Source organism: Podarcis filfolensis (assembly GCF_964270895.1).
Source record: "Podarcis filfolensis genome assembly, chromosome: 11".
In the NCBI taxonomy this organism is placed as follows: Eukaryota; Metazoa; Chordata; class Lepidosauria; order Squamata; family Lacertidae; genus Podarcis; species Podarcis filfolensis.
Window position 1 is genome coordinate 27,644,616 of NC_139613.1, and position 21,961 is coordinate 27,666,576.

The window sequence follows — 21,961 nt, forward strand, 5'->3', positions numbered from 1 at the left end:
TTGAATACACACGTGCACGCACACACAAATTTAAGTTTCTCAGAGTTAGTCTGAAACTAGTTTTTTTTTTAAAAAAAATAAGCTATTGGCTTTACTATGTATTTTTTGTCCTTATTAGCATTAATTTATTCAGGAAAACAATGAACATGTGTTTTGTGCACCTTAGTAATAGCATATATACACACAACAGACTATATTATTTTGAGAGCTAGAAGCTTGTAGCTTCAGCACATTGGATATGGACATAATAAGTTTGAATGTTTCCATTTCAGTGGTTATTTGAAATCTCTCCCCTCCCCCACTTTTCTGGTTACTGAGGACAGGCTAGCATGGATCTAGTTCACAATCTGGAATCTAAAAGCTACTTGAGTATATCAAAGGTGATGTCCAACAAAATGTTAGCACCACCTCTTCCACCACCCCTCCTGCTGTATCAAACTCCTCTCAGAAGTCCATGGGATCAAGTGCTAACTGTTTCTCTACAGAAGAAGAGGATAGGGAGAGAATCAGAACACATGGAACAGTGTTTGAAACTCATATATGCTAGGTGCCAAATGGCTCCTTAAACCAAGTTTACAGTCACCAAAACGGAATATCTAGTTGCCGTTTTTGGGTAAGACAGCTCTAAAGTCTCTTTTTTTATGTGATGGACTGACTGTGATCAGTTAAACACCTGGCTAGTTCAGATGACAACCTTGAGTTAGGTTAAGAACTTTGAGAAATTAAAGAAGAAAAGTTATTTGATCCAGAGACAATCCACATATATATTGGCCTATTCCTACCTCTTCTTTTTTTATGGTGACCGCGCCTGCTGAGGCTGCACAGAAAAAGCATTTTGGTTCTTGAAATTCATTCAGATTGTAAAGATAAAATATAACTGATAGAATTCTAACACTGATGTGGAGGCAGAAAAATACACAACTATGACTAGGAATCCCTTCTGAACCAAGGTAAAACACTTTTCAGTTTAGTTAAGTACTAATCATTGCAGGGGTTCACCCGTCATAGTGTGGGTTCATGTCACAATAACTGTACATTACTCAGAAGTACCACTCGACTGTTAACAAGGGCCCCCATAAACTTCCAGACCTCTGGGAAAAGATTGTTTCCCTCTTTGCTTATTCACTTCTACACCATTTTTTAAGAATGTGGAACAAAATGATGGGATATTAAGTGGACTAGCATCTGGGAGACAAAGGTAAAACTCAGTCATGAAATGCACTGTGTGACCTTGGGCCAGTCAGGCTAACCTACCCTCAAGGCTGTTGCGGGGATAACAATGAGAAAAGGAGATCCATGAATACCACCTTGAGATCTTTGGAGGAAAGACAGATCTAAACATAATGCTGATAAACAACAACAATAATAAAAGGACTGCCCTGCCTGCCTATCCCTAATTTTGAACGGGGGGGGGGGGGGGAGAGAGATTTGAAATCATGAAAAAAACTTAAAGAGTAAAGTCTCTTGTATGTAACCAAGATATTCAGGGCTACAAACAATGAAAGTTTCATGCAGGTTGTCCACAAATCCAATATGCGGCTATTTGCTGTGACAGGATTGCCTGTGTGGGTAGTGCTGGCAGGGTGCAATCCATGCTCCCATACTGCATATGAGCTGTTACACACGGAGTTCTTAACTGAAACATCCCTGGCACCAATCTCCTTTTTGCAATAGCATTTTTAGTTTGTCAAAGGGTTTTATATTATTTTGTTCTCTCAAAAAACTTACGAAGTAGACCACAGTGCAATTTGAGTAAAGCAGCAAAAAGAACTGTACTAGCCCCTTCAAGACTAACACATTTATTAAGGCATAACCTTTTGGGGGCTCAAGTCCATCATTCTTGCTAATCCATGAATGCTTATCCAGTAAGACATTTGCTAGCCTTTAAATTGCTACTGGACTGTAGTTTTATTTCTGCTGTGGGTCATGGCTAGCTGACTAACCCTTTGATTGACAGTGCAGCAGAGTAATGTACCCAATGAGCCTGTGGCAAAGAGGAGGAATTTAAAATTGGGTCTGCAGATCCTGTGGATTCTTCTCTCTCTCTCTCTCTCTCTCTCTCTCTCAAAAATGATACAAAGAAGGCTCTTGCCAATTGGCTTACCAAGACGGAAAAATGTGTAGGTAGTATTCTACCTGATCAAAGTATGATGCAGCCCACTAGTACACCCAATTCCTCACAAACCAAAGTTGCCTCTGACAGACTTGAGCACGGTAAGGCATGATTTGGAACTACCAGCCCCAGAAATAAATGACATGAGTATGTACCACCCTCACCAGTGAGGAACTTCCATTTGTATTTACTAAGATTAAATACAACATATATCCTTGGAATGGAGTACATTTTAAAGTCCACAATACTAACAGCATTTTGGTTCTGTAATTGGGACATGTAAATCTGCTTGGCTACTAGGCACTTTGTTTCTTCTGCCAGTTTACAGGTGCATGGGACCTCCTGGTCATAGTAATCTGGTTCTGGATTGTGATTGCTTTAAGTGGTACAGAGAGCTGATTAACTACTCTATTCTTCTTTTGGGAATACCACAAGTTTCAAAATAGAAAACTTGATTTAAACCAATCTTTCCCTTTTAAGGGTGTTTATCTGGTTGAAATCTCATTGATTTAAATCAGTCCACCCTGTCATACCCTGAAAGTAGATAATGAACTGTGAGTTTATGTTGTAAATAAGCCAATGGAGAGATTGCTTAATGTTATAGTGAGAGAATAGTACCCAGATTTATAGTATGACGGAGCTAAAGCTTCAGACTCCAGCATAGATTCTACATTCACACTATTACAGCGAGGCTGAGCAGTTGCATTGCTGTTGTAAAGGGTAATTTGTAAAGCACTGGTTATGATTGCCAGCATTTTACTGTGTTGTGAACTGCAACAGGTTAGCAAAGAAACTTTCCTGATCGCAAACTCTTAACCTCTCGTTCTATATAATATGCAATACCAAAGCTTTTAACATTCAGGCTATTTAAAGCTGCTAAACTGAAATAATATCTTGGTCTTTGAAAGACCCATTATGTTCTCTTGGGTTAATGAGCCATGAACAAAGGAGGATTTACACTGATCATTATGACTTAATGAGACAAAATACACTTTAAAAAGATCCTAAATACATATTTACATGGTACACTGCAGCTATTATGGTTGGTCAGTTAAATAATGCAAGATACATGTGAATTTCCATGATATATATTAAAGCTAGTGATATTCCAAATATACCATCACAACAAATTGTGTGTGTTTATAAATATGCCTGAAACTTTTTTCATATGTTGTAGTATTAAACTGCTCAGTCAAATTATCTGAGACCTGTTAGTGGGGAAAGCATTAATTCTGAAAGTGGTAAAGTTAGGCTGCAATCCGGTAAACGTTTACCTAGAAGTAATTCTGAAATCAGTGGATTTTCTGAGTAAGCATTCTTAGGATTGTCCTGTCAGTTTCTATCTTAATTTAGCTAGGTATGTATCAGAGCAAAAATTCACAGGATATCCTGGCAGAGAGGCAGAGGATGACTAATAAAGTTGAATAGAAATGCCAAGAGTGTTCTGATTTGCCTTCCTTTTGTGTTTGCTACTTTCTTGCCCAATAAAAGCCAAAACGGCTTGTGTTTTGTAAATCTTTCATACACTTTTCAGATTGTAAAAAAATAATAATAGTTGCGTGGCTATCTAGTAGACAACTTGTGATATTTTAAAGGACACATTTAACTTCATTTAAAGATGAAGATGCTCTGAAGAATTTTAGAAGTAAAATATAGTAACTTAATTTAAGTCCATGATAGCATAATCATGGACTTTATTTGAAAATAGTGTGCTATAATTTTTCGGCATTGCAGAAATATAATTGTTATAATATAATTATTTATGCATTGCAGGGGGTAGACTAGATAACCCTTGGGTGCCTTCCAATTCTATGATTCTATAATAAATGTTTTATTTTGTGTTCCAAGATGATTGCCAGAGGGAAGAATGCATCTGAATTGTTTCCTTCCGTAGTGAAGAATGTAGCGAGTAAAAATATTGAGGTATGATAACAAAGCTTATACCCTTGTAATTTTATTCTTTTATAATGTAAATGTTTTCAATTCTACCCATGAAGGTGTTTTTTTACCAGAGTTCACTGTTAAAAATACTTGTAGATTTAACTGTATGCTAAAATAGAGGAAATCGTGTACTGTATTCAGAATTTGTTTGGTACATAGTAAAGTGGTGAAATACTTGTTAAGTGAACAATGTGCTGGACAGATACTGGACATGTATCATTGGATCGAAGAACTTTGAATAAAATAAAATTAACCTCTGGTGCTTTTCTACAATAACTAGCAAAAGACTGCATAATGTTAGAATACTTATATTTTATAGCAGGCCTCATGTTTCTGCATGTTTCATTTCTTTACAGTGCTGTAGCAATAGAAATAAAACAACCTTTTTGTGGGCAAAAATACTGCACTGTTTCAGTGCATTCTGAATGGCATTTTGACTGCTGGGAGGGGAGCTGGTTGTAATTTGAGGCTTGCCAAGTGACCTTTTGGATACTTGCCAATGATGCTATGTACTCTGCCAACATAGAACCAGGGCATGGGTCATGCTTGTTCACTCGTTCTCTTCTAAAACTGCAATCATAGAGAGGGCATGTGACATGGGTGGGAAGGAATTTTTGCCCTCAAAAGTAGTGAAAAACGTTTTGTTGTTCTAGTAAAATTCATTTTCATAAGAGCATTCTGCCCTAGTCTTGTTATATGTGTCATGTCAAAAGATGCAGAAAAGTGACCTAGAAAGCAATTGGTGGTGTAGAACAGAAATAATCAAAGGTTTAGTCAATAACTCATGAAGTTTGATATACTTGTATTGATAAACTAATTAAACAGATCTGCCTGTGTTCCTCAGCTCTAATATGGCACTGTTATTATTAGTTTTAAAGGGAGGAGTGCTGTAACATTGAATGAAGGTAAATGATCAAGGAATGGTCTAGGCACGAAATCAAAGTCCTCCTGCCTCTAGTCTCAGAGTGGTTTCAAGGAAAGTAGGCTTTCTCTGCACACCTGCAGTCATTCACTACAAAGGCCTCTTGTTGTCAATGTTGATTGCTGCTTCTTCATAGTAGAACAACAAATAATTTAGTGGCTCCTAACCTTCTGTGATTCTTGCTTTTTGGCAGAATGGGCAGAAAAATATTTCTTCATATAGTGATAATAATTATAGCACAGCTGTAGTTAAGGGGTTTTCAGAGTTTCCAATATAAACCCTTATGGTCAGTTTGTAACTCAGAACAATTTTTTCTGTGCTTAGTTAAACATACACAGACTTTGTTTAGAACTTAACTAAAGCATACTTTTTTAAAGCCTAAGCAAGATCAAACTGACTAATTTGTAGTACTTATGAAACTAGAGCTTGGAAGCCTTTAATCTGTGAATCTGTTGTCTTAGGGAAGATACAATGACTATTATGCATGACTGTGCCCCTTCAGAAATACACATTGCATAAAATAAGTTTGGAAGGCAAAGTTACACTGTTAGAGTGTATATTCTGAACTATATTAAATGATTCTGATTTGACTATCATGAATCTCAACAACTACAACAGAATGCAAGACCTCTGCTGCTTCACGTTCCCTCCCTTATTGTTCCTTTCAACCTCTTGTCTTTTGTGTCTATCTGCTTTAAGTTTATAACCACTTTTAACTATTAACTTTTATCCCTCTCCTCTTTAAGTCTTATGTGCTTTATTTCATTTGCATGTTTGTATCTTATGCTGGTCTGCTACCATAATAAAGTTTGTTTTTTACTATTATGAACTAATTTGTTTTTCAGATTAAAAAACTTGTATATGTATACCTGATGCGCTATGCAGAGGAGCAGCAGGACCTGGCATTGCTATCAATTAGCACCTTTCAGCGTGCTCTGAAAGTGAGTAAATGTCTAGTTAGCAGTGTTTTCCTGGGAAGTTGTCTGTCATTACAAAGGTACACATAATTTTTATTGGGGAAAGCAAGAACTAATTAGCTAAGGATGAGTAGAGGAATATTTAACATGTCCTAGAACCTTATGGTGATGGTGCTGGCCTACTTGGTATGGCTACTATTATTAAACAGAGACTCCATTTGGGGGGTCAGCTTTGCTTAGAAAATATTCTGGTTTTGCATATGAAGTATGCATTTGTTTAGTCATGTTAGTCACATACAAGCCGAAAGTTTGTGAATTTTGTAAAGACTGCTTTCCCTCATTCCTAATTTAAAAGATAATCAGTTTATGTAGCAGAGATGAAGTTCTTCAATTCTGATGTGTCATTTACGTTCCTTTCCCAATAATGGGCTCAGAACCATGGGGATGTGGAAATGAGATCTTGCTACTTCAGTGAGATGTTTTAGGTTTAAAAAGGTAGGATCGGTAGCACATGTTTGACTTATTCTGTTCTGATTTGGGGGCAGCTTAGAAATTAAGCAGTCAGTTCCTGAACATTTTTAAGCCTTGCTTGGTATTGACATTCAAGCTAAGCAATCCTTAATTTTAATGTTTTACGCTACTTTGGCTGTCACTTCTCTTTATTTTATCAGAATATTGTCTAAAAGCATACCAGATTTGCATCCACGTTTTATAAAGATCCTGCCTTCATCGCTTGGTAACATGCCTTTCTTGAAAAGGGCTTCATGCCCAGATGAGAAAAGGAAAATGTAAACCTTGGCTGCTACAGACATGGCTGTCTCAGGCTTTAGAGCAGTTTTCCCCATAATTTGGGTTTGGATTGTGGGGGTGAGCTCAGGTGCTTTTAACAACTTCGGTGGTGTTAAGAGTATGGAGAAATATTTCTTAAATGTAGACTTTTGAGTACTGTACAGGCTCGAACTTTGTATCAGTCCTGTGCAAACAGCATGGAATCTAAAGAGAGAGACAAAATGTTACGATATCTCCTAGATCTTTTAAATACAGTAGCAAGCAATTTAACTATCATCATAAAGCAAAATCAAGATTTTAAATTTAATTATGAGGTATCTCCCTGGGTTGACAAAGTAACGTTGCAATACAGTATAACATCTGATATATCTCTTGCAGTTTTCCCTCTTTCTATGGACTACTTTGGTCCTGGGCAAATGATTCTCTTAATCTTAGTGTTTTCATTTGGAAAACGAGTCAATGGTGACTTGCCTGCAGAATTATTGTTTACAATAGTAGCAATAAATGGAAGTCACTCTTTTGTACTGGAGATTATTTTGACTAAGTGTTGAATTATAACTAAGAACTTAAAATGACATTTAAAAAATAGTCTCCAGTACAAAAGATCATATGCTTGAATTTATCTAATGACTATTGGTATTTTATTTTTATTTTAGGATCCTAATCAGTTAATCCGTGCAAGTGCTTTGAGAGTTCTATCCAGCATCAGAGTGCCAATTATTGTTCCGATTATGATGCTTGCTATCAAAGAAGCATCAGCTGATTTATCACCTTACGTTAGAAAAAATGCCGCCCATGCAATCCAAAAGCTTTACAGGTATGTTCTCTAGCCATAAATATGGAAGATAGGTATTTAGTGCTCAGTAGAGTGTGTTATAATGAAGTTTAGCTACAGCTTTTGATAACTGCTTCCTGCTAATGGGCATAAAATGAGCAAGACAACTTTGACTAAAGGTTCTGAATTAACATAGTGAAGACCAGTCAATGCTGTATATTTGCAGCACTTATCAGAGTTATTTCATTAGTCAGATAAACTCCTGCCATTAATTGTTTGATTTCATTTTGCATATTTTTTTGTTGTATTTAAAATAATTTTTAGACTGCTTTCCATCAAAAAATCCTTAAAGCATTTCACAACCGTAAATAGAAGATCCATGAAGCAACCTAGTACAGCACCAAACATAGTTAAAACGTAGTCTGTTGAGCAAAACAAAGAAATGAAGCCTATAGCTTGACAGAATATTCTTAATAGAATTTTAAATATTTTATTTCCATGGGCAGGGTTGAAAGGATGGTGTGCAGGACTTGCAGCCCATTCAGTAAGAAGTAGCTTGAATAAGCCTTGGTGAAATTCATAATTCCACTCTTAAAATGAGAGAATCTGAATTCTTTTTGTTCACTTTTTAGCCTTGATCCTGAGCAAAAAGAACTGTTAATTGAAGTGATAGAGAAACTTCTGAAAGACAAGAGCACTGTAAGTAATACAGATTCAGCTTCTTTGTAATGCAATCAAAACTCTTCTTTTCACCTGTAACTTTATGGTACTTTAAACTTTAATCTGAACAGGGTAGAATGACTAGACAGGGAGAAGACACAATTTGGCACTGTGGGTGGAGAAGCATGTTACTAGTGCCTTACTTATTTCTTTTGGTTTATATTTCAGTCCTTTATGAAAGGACTGAGGCCAAGAAGAGACATTTTAAGATCAATTCTTACGTAAATGAACCCATAAAAACTCCTCAGTCGTAAGTTTCTTCTTCCTTTCCCCCTGTGTAGCTATTTGAGTGTGAATACCGGAAACCAGTTCTAGAAGCAACAGCATCTTTTGAAAGATGTTCACTCTAAATGTCCAGGTAGCTACTGAGTAGGCTACTGTGTTCAGATTAGTTCCTTAGCAGATTTGGCCTTTATAGACCACACATAGCACCGTGGTATGCAGTCTGGTATGGAGAGCATCTTCATTGTTAATCCATGCCATGATTATTGACATGTGTGAGTCAGAAGAAAAATGGCATCCTCTTACAGTTTTAGGAAAAACACTCTGGGCACTGTTTCACTGTGATCCAAATTGTCATATGAGTCCCTAGGATGATCCAAGGTGAATGTTGGGAAAGTAACAAGTTGCCATTCTATGGACTTTGTTATATTTTGGCTCCCTGGAATCTTGAATAGAAACAAAATGGTTTTCTTTCATCCTTAGACACAAAATGTTAAAGTTGTGGAGTGAGATGACAATCTCACCACTATTTTATAGCAGATTCTTAGTTCACTGATGTTCAAAGGGCTTTTAAGGTCTCCAGCTGTGGGTGTAAATACAGCTTTCTTTTGAAGCAAATTGAGTGCCCATGTGCCCTGTGAAGGCTAGATAGGATTATCTGTAGCAGCTGACTCTTGGGAGGTCAAATAATTTGCTTGTTAAAAATGAGCTGAAGAATTGGTGATGGCTTTGTGATGAGATTACTGATGTGTTCTAAACTAGAATATTACCTTTGGGGAAATGGAACAAAGTAAGGTGCATTCTTTTAACATATTTAACAGATATGCTAGAAGTAATGTGTGGCGTTCAGATTACAGATGTAAGGGTAACCTAGTATTTTCCAAAGTTATTGATTCAATGTTGATAAAAAGCTTTACTGCTGTGGTGGGAAAATAACTTGAGTTTGTGCAGATGCTGTATTGTGATAGATCTATTATCCAGCTATTAGAAGATAAATGACTGATCTTTACCAGCTTCCATGCTTCCAGAAAATTGAAATAAGAAGGGGAATATCATTTGGGCTGTATGATTAGGGCAGGTGGGATGGCCATTAATTTAAGAGAAGGAAATGTTGGCAGCATAGGCCAACTTGCACCATATTATCAATCAAACCTCGATACACTTCTTGTGATGACCCAGCACTCTCAGGTTTTTGCAACGTTAATTAGAATTCATGACAAAATAGATGCAAGGAAACATTTTGTACCCTTCATAATTTTATAGAAAATTTATTGTTATTAGAGGAACCATTTGCTTAGTGTGATTTTTTTCATTACCAGCTTGTCAACTAGCATAGATAATCTGGAGAAAATATGAACTCCATAGATTGGGTGTCACTTTTGTTGATGGTTCATGTAGTTTACCTTGGAGCGCAGCTAATGGCTGAAGTTCATAGCAACAGCACAGAAAAACGTGGCAACCAGTGAAAGACAAATGAACCATGTTTATTGCTTTAATATAAAAAATACATAAATGGAAAGCTGTATTTGAATTTGTTGAGCTCATTGGTAGTTTTGTAGGTATGATTTATTTTTTCTTGCACAAAAAAACTATTTAATTTTCATCTCAGTATGTTAGTGTCACTGTAAACTGTTTTTTGTTTTGTTTTTTATGTTTTGATTGAATCATTTTGTTTAATTCAATGTTTTATGGGATATTGAACATTTAATAAACTAAGATCATCAGCTGTTTCCCAAATATTTAGATAGGTCCCAGCATAGTGGAAATTTGCTTTGAGGTGTGCTGTTGTCTAAAAACATGTAGAATCAAGATCAATTCAAATTATAGCTTGAATAGGAAAGAACTTACTGTTAATCATTTATGTTTAGCGCAGAACATGTTTGTAAATTCTGGCGTGGAGGGTGGAGTGGAGTGTTATATGATGGAGTTGTTACAAATAAGTTAATATTTATATCTCGTATCTTTTCATAAATACAATGAACTTTTTAAAGTGGATGCTGAAGATTCTTACTCCTTGTGAAAGACCTGCCATTCTAAATACACAAATTGATTTTGCCCCACCTTTGTGTTTACTGAATTTGCACACCCTCTTTCAAGGTGTAGAAAGAACAGTGCCTTAGTTTACTATTAGTAGTCTTGGAAATGTCAGTTTCTGCCTAACTGGTAATTAGCTAGCCAAAAGGCAACATTCTGAGCTTTCTGTGTGTAGCCTTAATTTTAGGGTAATATGAAATTTAAATTGAATATTGGCAAATGAGGAGTACCTATTCTTCATTTCGCTCCCCTTAAAACTCTTGTGGAGAAGTAGCACCTGTAGCTACAATGATTACAAATTTTTATGTTTAGCTAAATAATTGCAGGTTTATAGGTTGTTTGTGGGATCTTGGTGTATGTATGTGTTTAGATAATGTAAATAGGGGGAATGGACAGAAAGAATTCTTCTTTATATGTGTAACATTTAAGCTTTGTTAAGTGCAATATTTTTATTTTATATGAAAGCTTGCATGCTTTCATATGTAGTCAGGTAATGTTGATAATATTAATTAATGGCAGTGTTAACTAATGTAAATAGTTGTAAAAACTGTAGAAAGAAAAAGATTGTAAACGTCAACAATGAGACATTTTCCTCCTACAAGTGATGTGATATAGAAAATAAATGTAAGTATAATGCATTTTCTTTAGTCCTTTACAAATAATCAATTCCCTTCTTTATGGAATGAGTTGTATACATGCTGGGACCAGCAGGTACCAGTACATAGCAGGGCTGGAGACAATAAATGCAACGTCACGTTTATAGTTATTGGTAATTTGTGAAATCCCCACAGGACTTGGAACTTGTTTAGCATAATAGCAAGACTATATTCTGAGCTGTTTTCTTTCAGTTGTAATCGTAGGTGCATACTAATAAACCAAATGTCAACCAAAAAATAGGGGAAAACTCTAACAAGTGAATATCGTTGTATTTAATATTTTTCCAAAAGTGCCATTTCAATAAATTGTACTTCTATTTAATTGCTTACTTTAAATCATTGGGGAAATTTTAGAGGTTGAAATGCAGATCCCCAGTGCTCTGCTAGAAGGTGACATTAATTTTCTTACAGAAAGCGGCTTCACATGCATGCTTAACTGCATGCATATCAGTTGCTTCATACAGAAGCCTGATCATAGTAGCTATTTTGCATAGCATGTGGTGGAAACAAAACAAAATTTTATTAAAGCAGTTGCTGGAGGGGTGGGAAGAGATAATAGGCAATACACAGTGACAAGTGGTTATGTCATATTTGCAACTGATAGCTGACAGGGCAATGAGATGCATTATTTTCAGTACTACTTGTATTTTTGCTAACTCTTGTACAAGCAACAATTGGTAGATAAAAAAATCAAAAGGTTCAAAATGGTTTTTTAAGACTGTCTGAAATAAAGTGGCACACTGCTTATCATTCAGGAAGGTAATCTCATTAATCTTTGAACAATGCTAGGATGTAATATAATTTTGTGACAGAGAAACGTGAGAGTGTATGTGGCTAATATGTACCTTTTGTACTGCATATTATTATAGGGGACAGATAAAGTTTGAATTTGTTATGTATGTTTTAAGAGGTTGGCATATGATCTCTTGCTTTCTCTGGTATATATGGACAATACTGTAGTCTGCAAACACTAGTGTGGATATAACTACTCATTTATGGCTGAACATTTAATAATTTTTTTATATGGACAAAGACTTATGGGTCCTTCAGTGATCCCACTCCAAAATTTGTTTTGATTTTAAGCATCACTGTGAGAGTCTGAGGTAGATAACACTTTTAACATGCACTACTCAAACCATCATAACTAACTGGCTAGCATATTTCAAATTTAAAAGCACATCATGCATTAAAAGTACATTAAACAAGGCAACTAAAACCTAAACAAAACATGTTGGGTTTAAAGTTTTCAGGTACCCAATCCATGCACGTTTTACTTGGGAGGAAGCCCCATTGAACTTGGTTGGGATTTACTTCTGAGCAACAGTGGCGATTTTAATCTGAAATCTTAGGCATAGTACAGTGCCCAGAGCTCAAAAACTGCTTGCATTTATGAAATTCCAAGTTGCAAAATGCGCCTAGAACAATGGGAGTTTCAAACACTGTGTGAAAGAATTGAAGAATGAAGAGCCCTCAAATATTCCATAGTACCACCCTACAATGTATTTTACTCCTGGTACAGTGGTACCTCGCAATACGAATGCCTCGCAAGACGAAAAACGCGCAAGACGAAAGAGTTTTCTGTTTTTTGAGTCGTTCCGCAAGACGAATTTCCCTATGGGCTTCGCAAGACGAAAAAAACCGCAAGACGAAGAGGCTCGCAGAACGGATTAATTTCGTCTTGCGAGGCACCACTACTATGTGTTGTCTTCAAGTTTCAGATTCAGTGCTGTTATTTAGAAGTGATATTAACAAGTGGACGCCCCTATACCTACTACATTCATCAACTGAACTACACCTTATCTAACTGAACAAGATAGCTGATGGGCTTGCTCTTAAGCTCATATTCATATTAAAGCTACAGTAACATATATCATCATGAGCTGTGTGTGCCAAGGGGGCTGTACAATGAGAGAGTGAATAAGGCATGGAAATGGGAGTGATCTGTGTGCAAGGGAGAGTTGAAGAAGTAAGGAGAAGGGTGGAGAGGAAAAGGAGGTGAAAGTGAAAATGGGGGGTGCAAAGGGAGTTCCAAAAAAGGAGGGAATGGGGTTGAAGATGAAAGCAGGGGCATGAAGGGGTCTGAAGAAAAGGAGGGGGAGATGGCTCCATAATTGGGAGGAGGAAGATGCAAGGGGTTACCATGGTGTTGGTTTGCATGTAATGGGGTTGCACAAAAGAAAGAAGGAGGAGATGTGGAAATGGGGATGAAGGTGAAAAGAGGTGCGAAGCAGGACTCCAGAATAGAAGAGAGAAGTGGCTTCAGAAATAAGAATCTTAAAAGCAAACTTAGTAGTTACATGAGGTGGGAAGGAGAAGCTTGAGGGGGTTATTATGGGAGGAATGGCAGCGGGGTTGGTGAGCAGAGCGAGCAGGGGCATAGACCCAGTTATATGTATATAATCTTAAATGAATAAATCACACATCTGCCTGAAGAGTGGTCCTCTATGGCTGAGTTCTTCTGGATTGCTAAGTGCTCTTCCAACCTTTAAGTGCTTTTTGCCAAAGAATAAAGCCATATCAATTGACAGACAATTAAGAAAGCAGATGTAGCCAATTAGATAAAGTGGCACATCCACTGTCTGGAGAGCTTTTCCACAAGATAGGAAATAAAATGAAATAAAGGCTACATAGTAGCTGCATTTCTCACAAACCTGCTGAGTAGTCTTAACCTACATGCCCTTTCCTACAGCTTGTCCTTCAAACTTATTATAAGTCCATTGGAGTTACTGATTCTTATATGCTTGATTCTTGTTCTCTAGCTTGTAGCAGGAAGTGTTGTGATGGCATTTGAAGAAGTCTGTCCAGACAGAATAGATCTCATTCACAAGAACTACCGAAAACTCTGTAATCTGTTGGTGGATGTGGAGGAATGGGGACAAGTTGTCATCATCCACATGCTGACTCGATATGCACGCATGCAGTTTGTCAGCCCTTGGAAAGAGGTAAGTAACTTTTAAAAAGTTACTTTGAATACTTCTAGCTTGTTAGGAGCAGGTTTAGTAACAAACACTTTCAGGAATGTACATCAGTAGCTCTCAGATGGCCAGTACAACTGATCCAACAGTTTGCTTATTAGCATCGTTAATGATTTGTCACGCATCAAGACCATCAGACAAGGAGTATCAAAATGAATAAACTTATCATTATTTTGTACATTTCTGAGAGAAAGTATTTTTGTGGGGAATGAGCAGTCAACTCCTCTCCACATCAGCTAGTATGGGCTTGATTGGATCTTCTAAATGAAGTCTTAGTCATTGTATTTCTGGAAATACACTTGCAATGCCACACTTTCTGACACTTTACAGTCAGGCAGATAGATTGATCTTGAAGATTAGTGCAGTCTTGTAACTTGGCTCACAAAAGTTACTACCTTGAAGAAAAAAGTAGAAAAACCCCATTATATCAAGCAGGTTTTCTGGAGAAGGACAGATCTATCTCTGTTTTGTACTAGTGGACAAACAGATCCTTCTTTCCTCATGCTTATCACAGTAACAAAGTGGGTTGGTAGAGAAAGAATGAAATGGTCTTCTCCTTTTCTGCCAGCCCACTCATCTGCATGGAATTCTTGGTCACCTATTACTACCAGGTGATTTGTTAAATACAAGGCTTACTTAATGGATTATTGATCATATTGGATTGTTGGTCAGATTGAGTTGTACTGGCTTCCTGCATTTTAAAACTGGTGAGAGCATTTTCAGATGTGAAATGATTTACCATCATTCTATTACTGCTCTCATCCCGTCGTAAACTTGTATTTCCTACACTTATACAGTGGTACCTCGGGTTACATACGCTTCAGGTTACAGACTCCACTAACCCAGAAATAGTACCTCGGGTTAAGTACTTTGCTTCAGGATGAGAACAGAAATTGTGCGGTGGCGGCGTGGCAGCAGCGGGAGGCCCCCATTAGCTAAAGCAGTGCTTCAGGTTAAGAACAGTTTCAGGTTAAGAACGGACCTACGGAATGAATTAAGTACTTAACCCGAGGTACCACTGTATGTTAAATTCCATCCCCTAGTAATACTTGTAGTACTACAAGATAATGTTATGTGTGTTACTGTTTTTTGTGTTGACGTGTGGTATTTTATCTTCTGCATATATTGTTTGAAAGGTTTCTTCTAAGCATCACATGTCCTAGCCTACATGTTGTGTGCAGACACTTGAATTGGGTTTTTCCATTGCTTTATCCCCAAAGGTTGACAGGAGGTTATACAGTGTTTTAGGAATGTAATTGTATGGTGTGCAACACCATGATATTTTTTCCCATAATGTTAGCAGAATAGAACTTTTGTGCACGCGCACACAATGTAAAGTGTAGTCATCGTCTGCCATATTGGTGGTCACACAAGTAGGCAGGCCCAGGGAGAGGGGAGGCAATGTGCCCTGCTGTCCCCTCTGTTAAATACTTCTGCAGCAAGGCATAATGGAGCAGGGGAGGCTCTTCACACAGCAGTTTAGCAAGCCACTCTGTGAAGCACCTCCCCCAAATTTTTAAAAGGAGAGTTGGTGAGCATGGGGGAGGCATAAAGGGAGTGTGTTTGGTCATGTGGGGGGAAAGGGCTGTTGGCAAGGAGGTAGGTGGGGTTGGTGGGTGGAACAAGCAGTGGTGGCAGCACCTAGTGTGTATATGATTCAATGAATGATGGAATAATGTTTAGCTTTTTGACTTGTTTCATATAGGCAAGAATAAAGGACACTTTTATCAGATTGGGTTTGCGCATTCATACTGTAATATTTCCTCATAATTCCCCTCGATCATTCTGGGTACTCTTTTCTGAACCTTTTCTAGTTCTACAATATTCTTTTTTAGGTGCCGCAAGCAGAACTGCACATACTATTAAAAGATTACCATAGATTAGTATAATGTTATGCTATTGACAGTTTTATTTTCAATCCCTTTCCTGATGAGTCCTAAAATAGAATTTTTTTACAGCTGTTGCACACTTTACATCTGTTGACATTTTTATTGCGATATTTACCACAAATATCTTTTCTGGTCACTCATTGCCAGTTTAGAGCCCATTAGAGTACAGTGGTACCTCTGGTTACGTACTTAATTCATTCCGGAGGTCCATTCTTAACCTGAAACTATTCTTAACCTGAAGCACCACTTTAGCTAATGGGGCCTCCCGCTGCTGCCACCGCCTGATTTCTATTCTCATCCTAAAGCAAAGTTCTTAACCCGAGGTACTATTTCTAGGTTAGCAGAGTCTGTAACCCAAAGCGTATGTAACCCGAGGTACCACTGTATATAAGTTTCAGCCAGCATATACAAGCCATTTTCTGGAGACTATATCAGCGTCTCACTGGGATCAATTAATGCTATACACCCATCTTCATTTTGGGGATGTCCTTGAAGAATGGGTTATCCAGTTAATGGAAGTTGTAGCTTCCTTTGCTGACTCGAAGGCTGTGTGTGGCTGTATTCATGACAGGTTCAGCAGCGATGAGATTGGTGCAATCCTGAAGTCTTTCTTCCCATTTGTCATTCCCGTTCCTATGTACATAGTATTTTTTTCACAAAATTATGATATGTAGTGCAGATAGCTTCATGACCTGGATTGATCAAAGTCAGTCTAGTCAGAACAGAAAAGACAATGCTGCTTCCAGTTACAAGTGAAACAAGATCTTTTGCTGTTTAACCTGCACACTAACATTCCTGTTCATATGCAGATGTCTTTTTCTTTTCTTCTTTAGTGTACTTCTATTAACATACTCTGTAAAGGAATATTATTGTGCTTGAGGGAGATGAATAGCATTCATTCAATGATTCAGTCACCTTGCTGCATTCTGGAATTTTTTTATCATTTTGTTTTTATTTGATAACTTCGAAGCAAATAATGCAGTAGATTAGATTTTCATAATGTTCGTTGCTGCCATCAGCATTGCCCATCACTGGTTACTGATAAGAGGATTCCATCTCTTGGATTTGATAGGACTTGCAATGAAAGAAAATAATTCATGTTTGTTGTTTCAGCTACTTTTTAAAATTTTCAGTTTTGAAAGACTTTTAGATGAATTGCCACAACAGCATTTCATATCTTACCCCAAACCTTCATAATAGTTGCAACAAATGAAGTTGTATTTTTGTTGCTATTGGAAAATGTATTGTAGTTATCTCACTTTTCATTCAAATCCTTGTTTCTTTCTGTACCATTCTTGTGGGCATGGGCACATTTTTAGCTTTTGCTGCCACAAGGATGACAAGGTATTGCAGTTTTTAAGAACAGGCAATATCACTAGCTGCTCACTCATAAATGCTGCCTGACAGAGGCCCAGCACAACTGCAGTGTGTCCAAACTCATAAATGTTGTTAAGAAACTGCAAGTGGTTTACATGCTGCTTCTCCTTTAGTGTTGTATTCATTACCACTGCACTGGTGGTAGCCCAGATTAGTACCAGTCCATATGTAATACTACAGCACAGTTAAAACTGACAAAGAAAGAGGATTGTGTTTGTAAACCTGGGAGCCACTCTGTCTCTTAACCATGATTAAGAGATTGGCAGTATTATGTCTGCACAGGGCAAGAAAGTTCAGAAACCAGATTGGTTTCTTGCTAATTTAATTGCTAAAATAGAAGGAGAACCTCTTTGAAATCAGCAGGTCTCCATGCTTTTTTCAATAGGTTCTTAAATAAACACATAACAAGGTTTCTTGTGTAGTAGAACAGATTTTTAATTTAGTTTATTTGCATCATTATAGATCAGTATTTAGACTGTTTATATGTAAATGTATGATTTGAGGAACAATTAACTGTTGACAAAGTATATTGCAGTCATATCAATTGCAGTGCATTTTCCATAATTTTTCTAACTGACATCTTTGATAAATAGTGGTTGCCAAGTCAAAACCGATTATACAGTGCACTAGGAATTCATGGTGCTGTCAGGGAGAAGACCGATTGACTTTAAATTTACATATTAATGAGAAGATTTGTTAAGGGGGTGCTTGACTATAGAAAATAACAGCATATTTATAGGGCACGACATTTTATAAATAAAGCTGATGCAGGAAAATGGAAATTAAACCTTTCAGATTAATACATTCAAGAATGTTAAAATGCATATTTGCATTTTTATTTTATGAATTTACCTTCTTTTTCAGAGCAGTATATTTCCTCCTCCCCAAGTTAAATGTTCTGCTCTTGCAGGATTAGTAATTTTGAATTATTTTGTGTGCCTCAACAGGTAAAGGGACCCACCAATAAACATAGAGGAAGATCATAGTTTACGGTGTATTAATTTTGGTACAAGCCCGATTATTTTCATTCTTATAAAAGAATAAAGATTCATATCCCTATTAGGATTTTGTGATAGTACAGTAGTGCTAGTCATACTGATATAAGACTTAAAATATTTAGTGCGTAAACACTCTAGCTTTTATTTCATATAAATGAGTATCTTTGAAAGCATGTCTTTCAAGTTCACCAATTCATTAGCTGTTGATTTTAAAATGTACGTTCCAAGCGTAATTACACAGAATCATTAGCGGTTGGTATAATTGTTGGGATAAGAATTCAGATCTTGTCTGGCGACTTTGCCTTCAGTGGGTAACAAAAAAGGTGATAAAGTAACTACATCTAGCACTGTGCGTTTTACTCATGAATTCAGTCATTGCAGTGATTATACAGACCTCTGGCCCATTGCTGAGTATCTCCCGAGTGAAGATACAGCTGTTAAAATCACAAGTGCCCTGTTTTCCCTCATAATTGTCCTAAACTCTGAGGTTACTGTCCTGTACCCATTTACCTGGCAGAAAGCCCCATTAAGCACAAAGAGGCTTCTGAAGTAGACATGTACAGTGGTACCTCAGGTTACATACGCTTCAGGTTACAGACGCTTCAGGTTACAGACTCTGCTAACCCAGAAATAGTGCTTCAGGTTAAGAACTTTGCTTCAGGATGAGAACAGAAATCGTGCTCCGGCAGCGCGGCAGCAGCAGGAGGCCCCATTAGCTAAAGTGGTGCTTCAGGTTAAGAACAGTTTCAGGTTAAGTACGGACCTCCGGAACGAATTAAGTACTTAACTTGAGGTACCACTGTACTTTTTATAACATGCCAAATAATCAGGCTGTTATTTTATGTGAACTCATAATGTCTCTTGATGGTCTCAGGGAAGTGGGTGGTTAAGCATATATGAAAGTATGGGTCTGTTTGGGAGAATAGATTTTGTACCCTGGAAGATTCACTGATTGATCTCTAAGGTTTCGTGCTGTATTTGATTTATGGTTCTCCTCCTATTATTCTAGTATATAGACATACTACTTATTGAGCTTTTGCTTGGTCAGCTGAATTACAAAGGCCCAGGCAGCCAATAGATGTTTTTTCTTCAGGCTCTGAGAAAGAAACAGTGTTTGCCAGGAATCTGTTGAGAAATTTGAGCTGTAGTTCAAATTCAAAAGATGCTAAACAAAATTTAGAAGGTGACATACCATATTTATGTTTTTGGTGCTACCTGGAAGTGAAAAGTAAAGCAATATGTATGTTTGTATGTGTTTTTCTCACCTTTGATAGGAGGGAATTCTGGAAGAGTATAGTGAGAAGAATTTCTATGGATCTGAAGAAGAGCAGAAAGAGAAAAATCAGGAAGCGAACAAGCCCTATTCTATGGACCCAGACCACCGATTGCTTATACGAAATACAAAGCCTTTACTACAAAGCCGGAATGCTGCCGTAAGATTAACTTTCTTCATAAATGTCTTTGGAGTTTTTTAAAGCCAGGCTGTGTTTTTTAATTTAACCATTGAAAATAGTCTGTACTGAATACAATTGATATCCAAACATAACCACCGTGTAACGTGCAGGCCTACCTTGCCATGTATTCTGGCTTAGTATATTTTAAAGCTGCGGGGGTGGGGGGGTTAGACCTTGAAGCTACCTTTTTTTCCTACACTTGTTTTTTCATCTGCTAAGAAAGCTGCTTATAATTCAGAGAAAATAATGTAATACCTGATGTCTTTGAATATGTTCTTTTGCTTCAAGAAACGTAAGAAATTAAAAATTTCTGTATGCAAATATGTTTATCCTATGTGAAAGAAAAGCGTAATTACCAGATGAAAGGAGGTGACTTGTCGTCATTTTTTCAGGTGGTGATGGCAATTGCACAACTTTATTGGCATGTAGCACCCAAATCTGAAGCTGGGATTGTTGCTAAATCATTAGTACGTTTACTTCGTAGTAACAGGTAAATCAAGCATACTTTTCTGCTGATTTTCCCAACAGTGGTTGGTAAAAAGTTAGGAAAGGGTAAACTGGTTTTCATTTGTATAACAGTAATTTAGGTATTCATTATTCATACATGGATTTGATCAATATTTACAAAATCTGAAACATGTTAATAGTATTTAATAAGCTCAATTTTATAAAGCTCACTGGAAAAGAAGTATAGTGTACATTCATAAGGTATAAATTTGGTTCAAAATGAAGATCTGGCACCAGCATACAATGGAAGTAGGTTTTAAAGATTAAGCTTCAGGATTTATGCATTCTCTCTCATGTTAGTTCCCTACATACACCTATGCTGGCTTTTTAAAATGAAATGAAACCAGGTATGCTTCTGTAAATTTACTTTGACTATATGGGTTTAATCAAGGTTCTCAAAGGAGTGTACCAGATTTCATTTCCATCAATGTTGGCAGTGTTTGCAATAACTCTGAACCCATTTAGTACTTTAAACAAAGAACTTGGATATTCCATTATATAACATATCTTCAAAATCATTTTGAAGAGCATTCTAAGAATTTAAATAACCTTTACTTTTGAATCTAGCTCTTTAAAAATGTTTTTAATAGAGCAGTGCTTGAGAGTTATGCATATTAATTATCTAACGTTGACTTTTAGGGAAGTACAGTACATTGTTCTCCAGAATATAGCAACGATGTCAATCCAACACAAGGTTTGACGTTTTGAATACATAACTTCAAAATTGCTACATTTTAACCTCAGTATAATTACTAAATATTGTTAATTTGTGTTTTCCCTCCCCAGGGCATGTTTGTGCCTTACTTGAAGAGTTTCTACGTTAGGTCAACTGATCCAACTATGATCAAGACATTAAAGGTATGGTTTTATATTTTATATTTATATTAAATACACTAATTATTCTTAATAGGATGAATTGTTCCTCAGCATTGACCTTAAGATAACACTTTTGTAATACTAAAACAAAAAAAGCAAAATTCCAACTCATCTCTTTAGAAATTTTATCTTGAGCAATATTATGAGGAATATACCGTATATACTCGAGTATAAGGCGAGCCAAATATAAGCCAAGGCACCTAATTTTACCACAAAAAACTGGGAAAACTTATTGACTTGAGTATAAGCCAGTTCACCACACCACAAACCTGCTTTCGGGTTGCTCGCTCCTCCTCCACCGCCAATAGCGGCAAAGGCGTAGGAGAAGGAAGGAGTAGTCCAAAAGGGCTGCTTTCGGGCTGCTCGTTCCTCCTCTGCCGCCACCGACAGTGGCAAAGGCGGAGGAGGAGGAAGGAGCAGCCCAAAAGGACCCTCCCTCAAATATAAGCCAAGGGGGACTTTTGCAACATAAAAAATGTTCTGAAAAAGTCGGCTTATACTCAAGTATATACGGTACTCTGTGTTGTGAACAATTTAAACCGTAGATAGTATACTCTTGCACATGTTTAATTAGCAGGAAAACCTGTGTTGAAGAGGGCTTGCTTTCTAGTAAGTATAAAATCGCTTGCTGAGTCTTTAAAAGGAAGACAAGTTTTTTTTTGAATGCAGAACCTTAGTGCAATTTGTAGTAAGCAATAAGTAAAAGATCTGCATTTAATTAATCTCTACTAATGTCAAAGAGGACAGAAACATAAATTGTTACATGTAATTTGTTTAAATAATCTACTGCAGGCTT

General features: G+C 37.0%; 1 protein-coding gene across 2 annotated transcripts in view; it reads left to right on the plus strand.

Moving 5' to 3' along the window:
- Positions 1-21,961, plus strand: part of AP3B1 (adaptor related protein complex 3 subunit beta 1) — a 127,977-nt gene that overhangs the window by 17,951 nt on the left and 88,065 nt on the right. For both annotated transcript variants that reach the window (XM_083576036.1, XM_083576037.1), the window contains exons 3-11: positions 3,962-4,036; positions 5,822-5,917; positions 7,339-7,499; positions 8,090-8,156; positions 13,849-14,031; positions 19,603-19,761; positions 20,175-20,272; positions 20,929-20,983; positions 21,076-21,147. In XM_083576036.1, the coding sequence (XP_083432162.1) occupies positions 3,962-4,036; positions 5,822-5,917; positions 7,339-7,499; positions 8,090-8,156; positions 13,849-14,031; positions 19,603-19,761; positions 20,175-20,272; positions 20,929-20,983; positions 21,076-21,147 (966 nt within the window). The remainder of the gene's footprint in view (positions 1-3,961; positions 4,037-5,821; positions 5,918-7,338; positions 7,500-8,089; positions 8,157-13,848; positions 14,032-19,602; positions 19,762-20,174; positions 20,273-20,928; positions 20,984-21,075; positions 21,148-21,961) is intronic.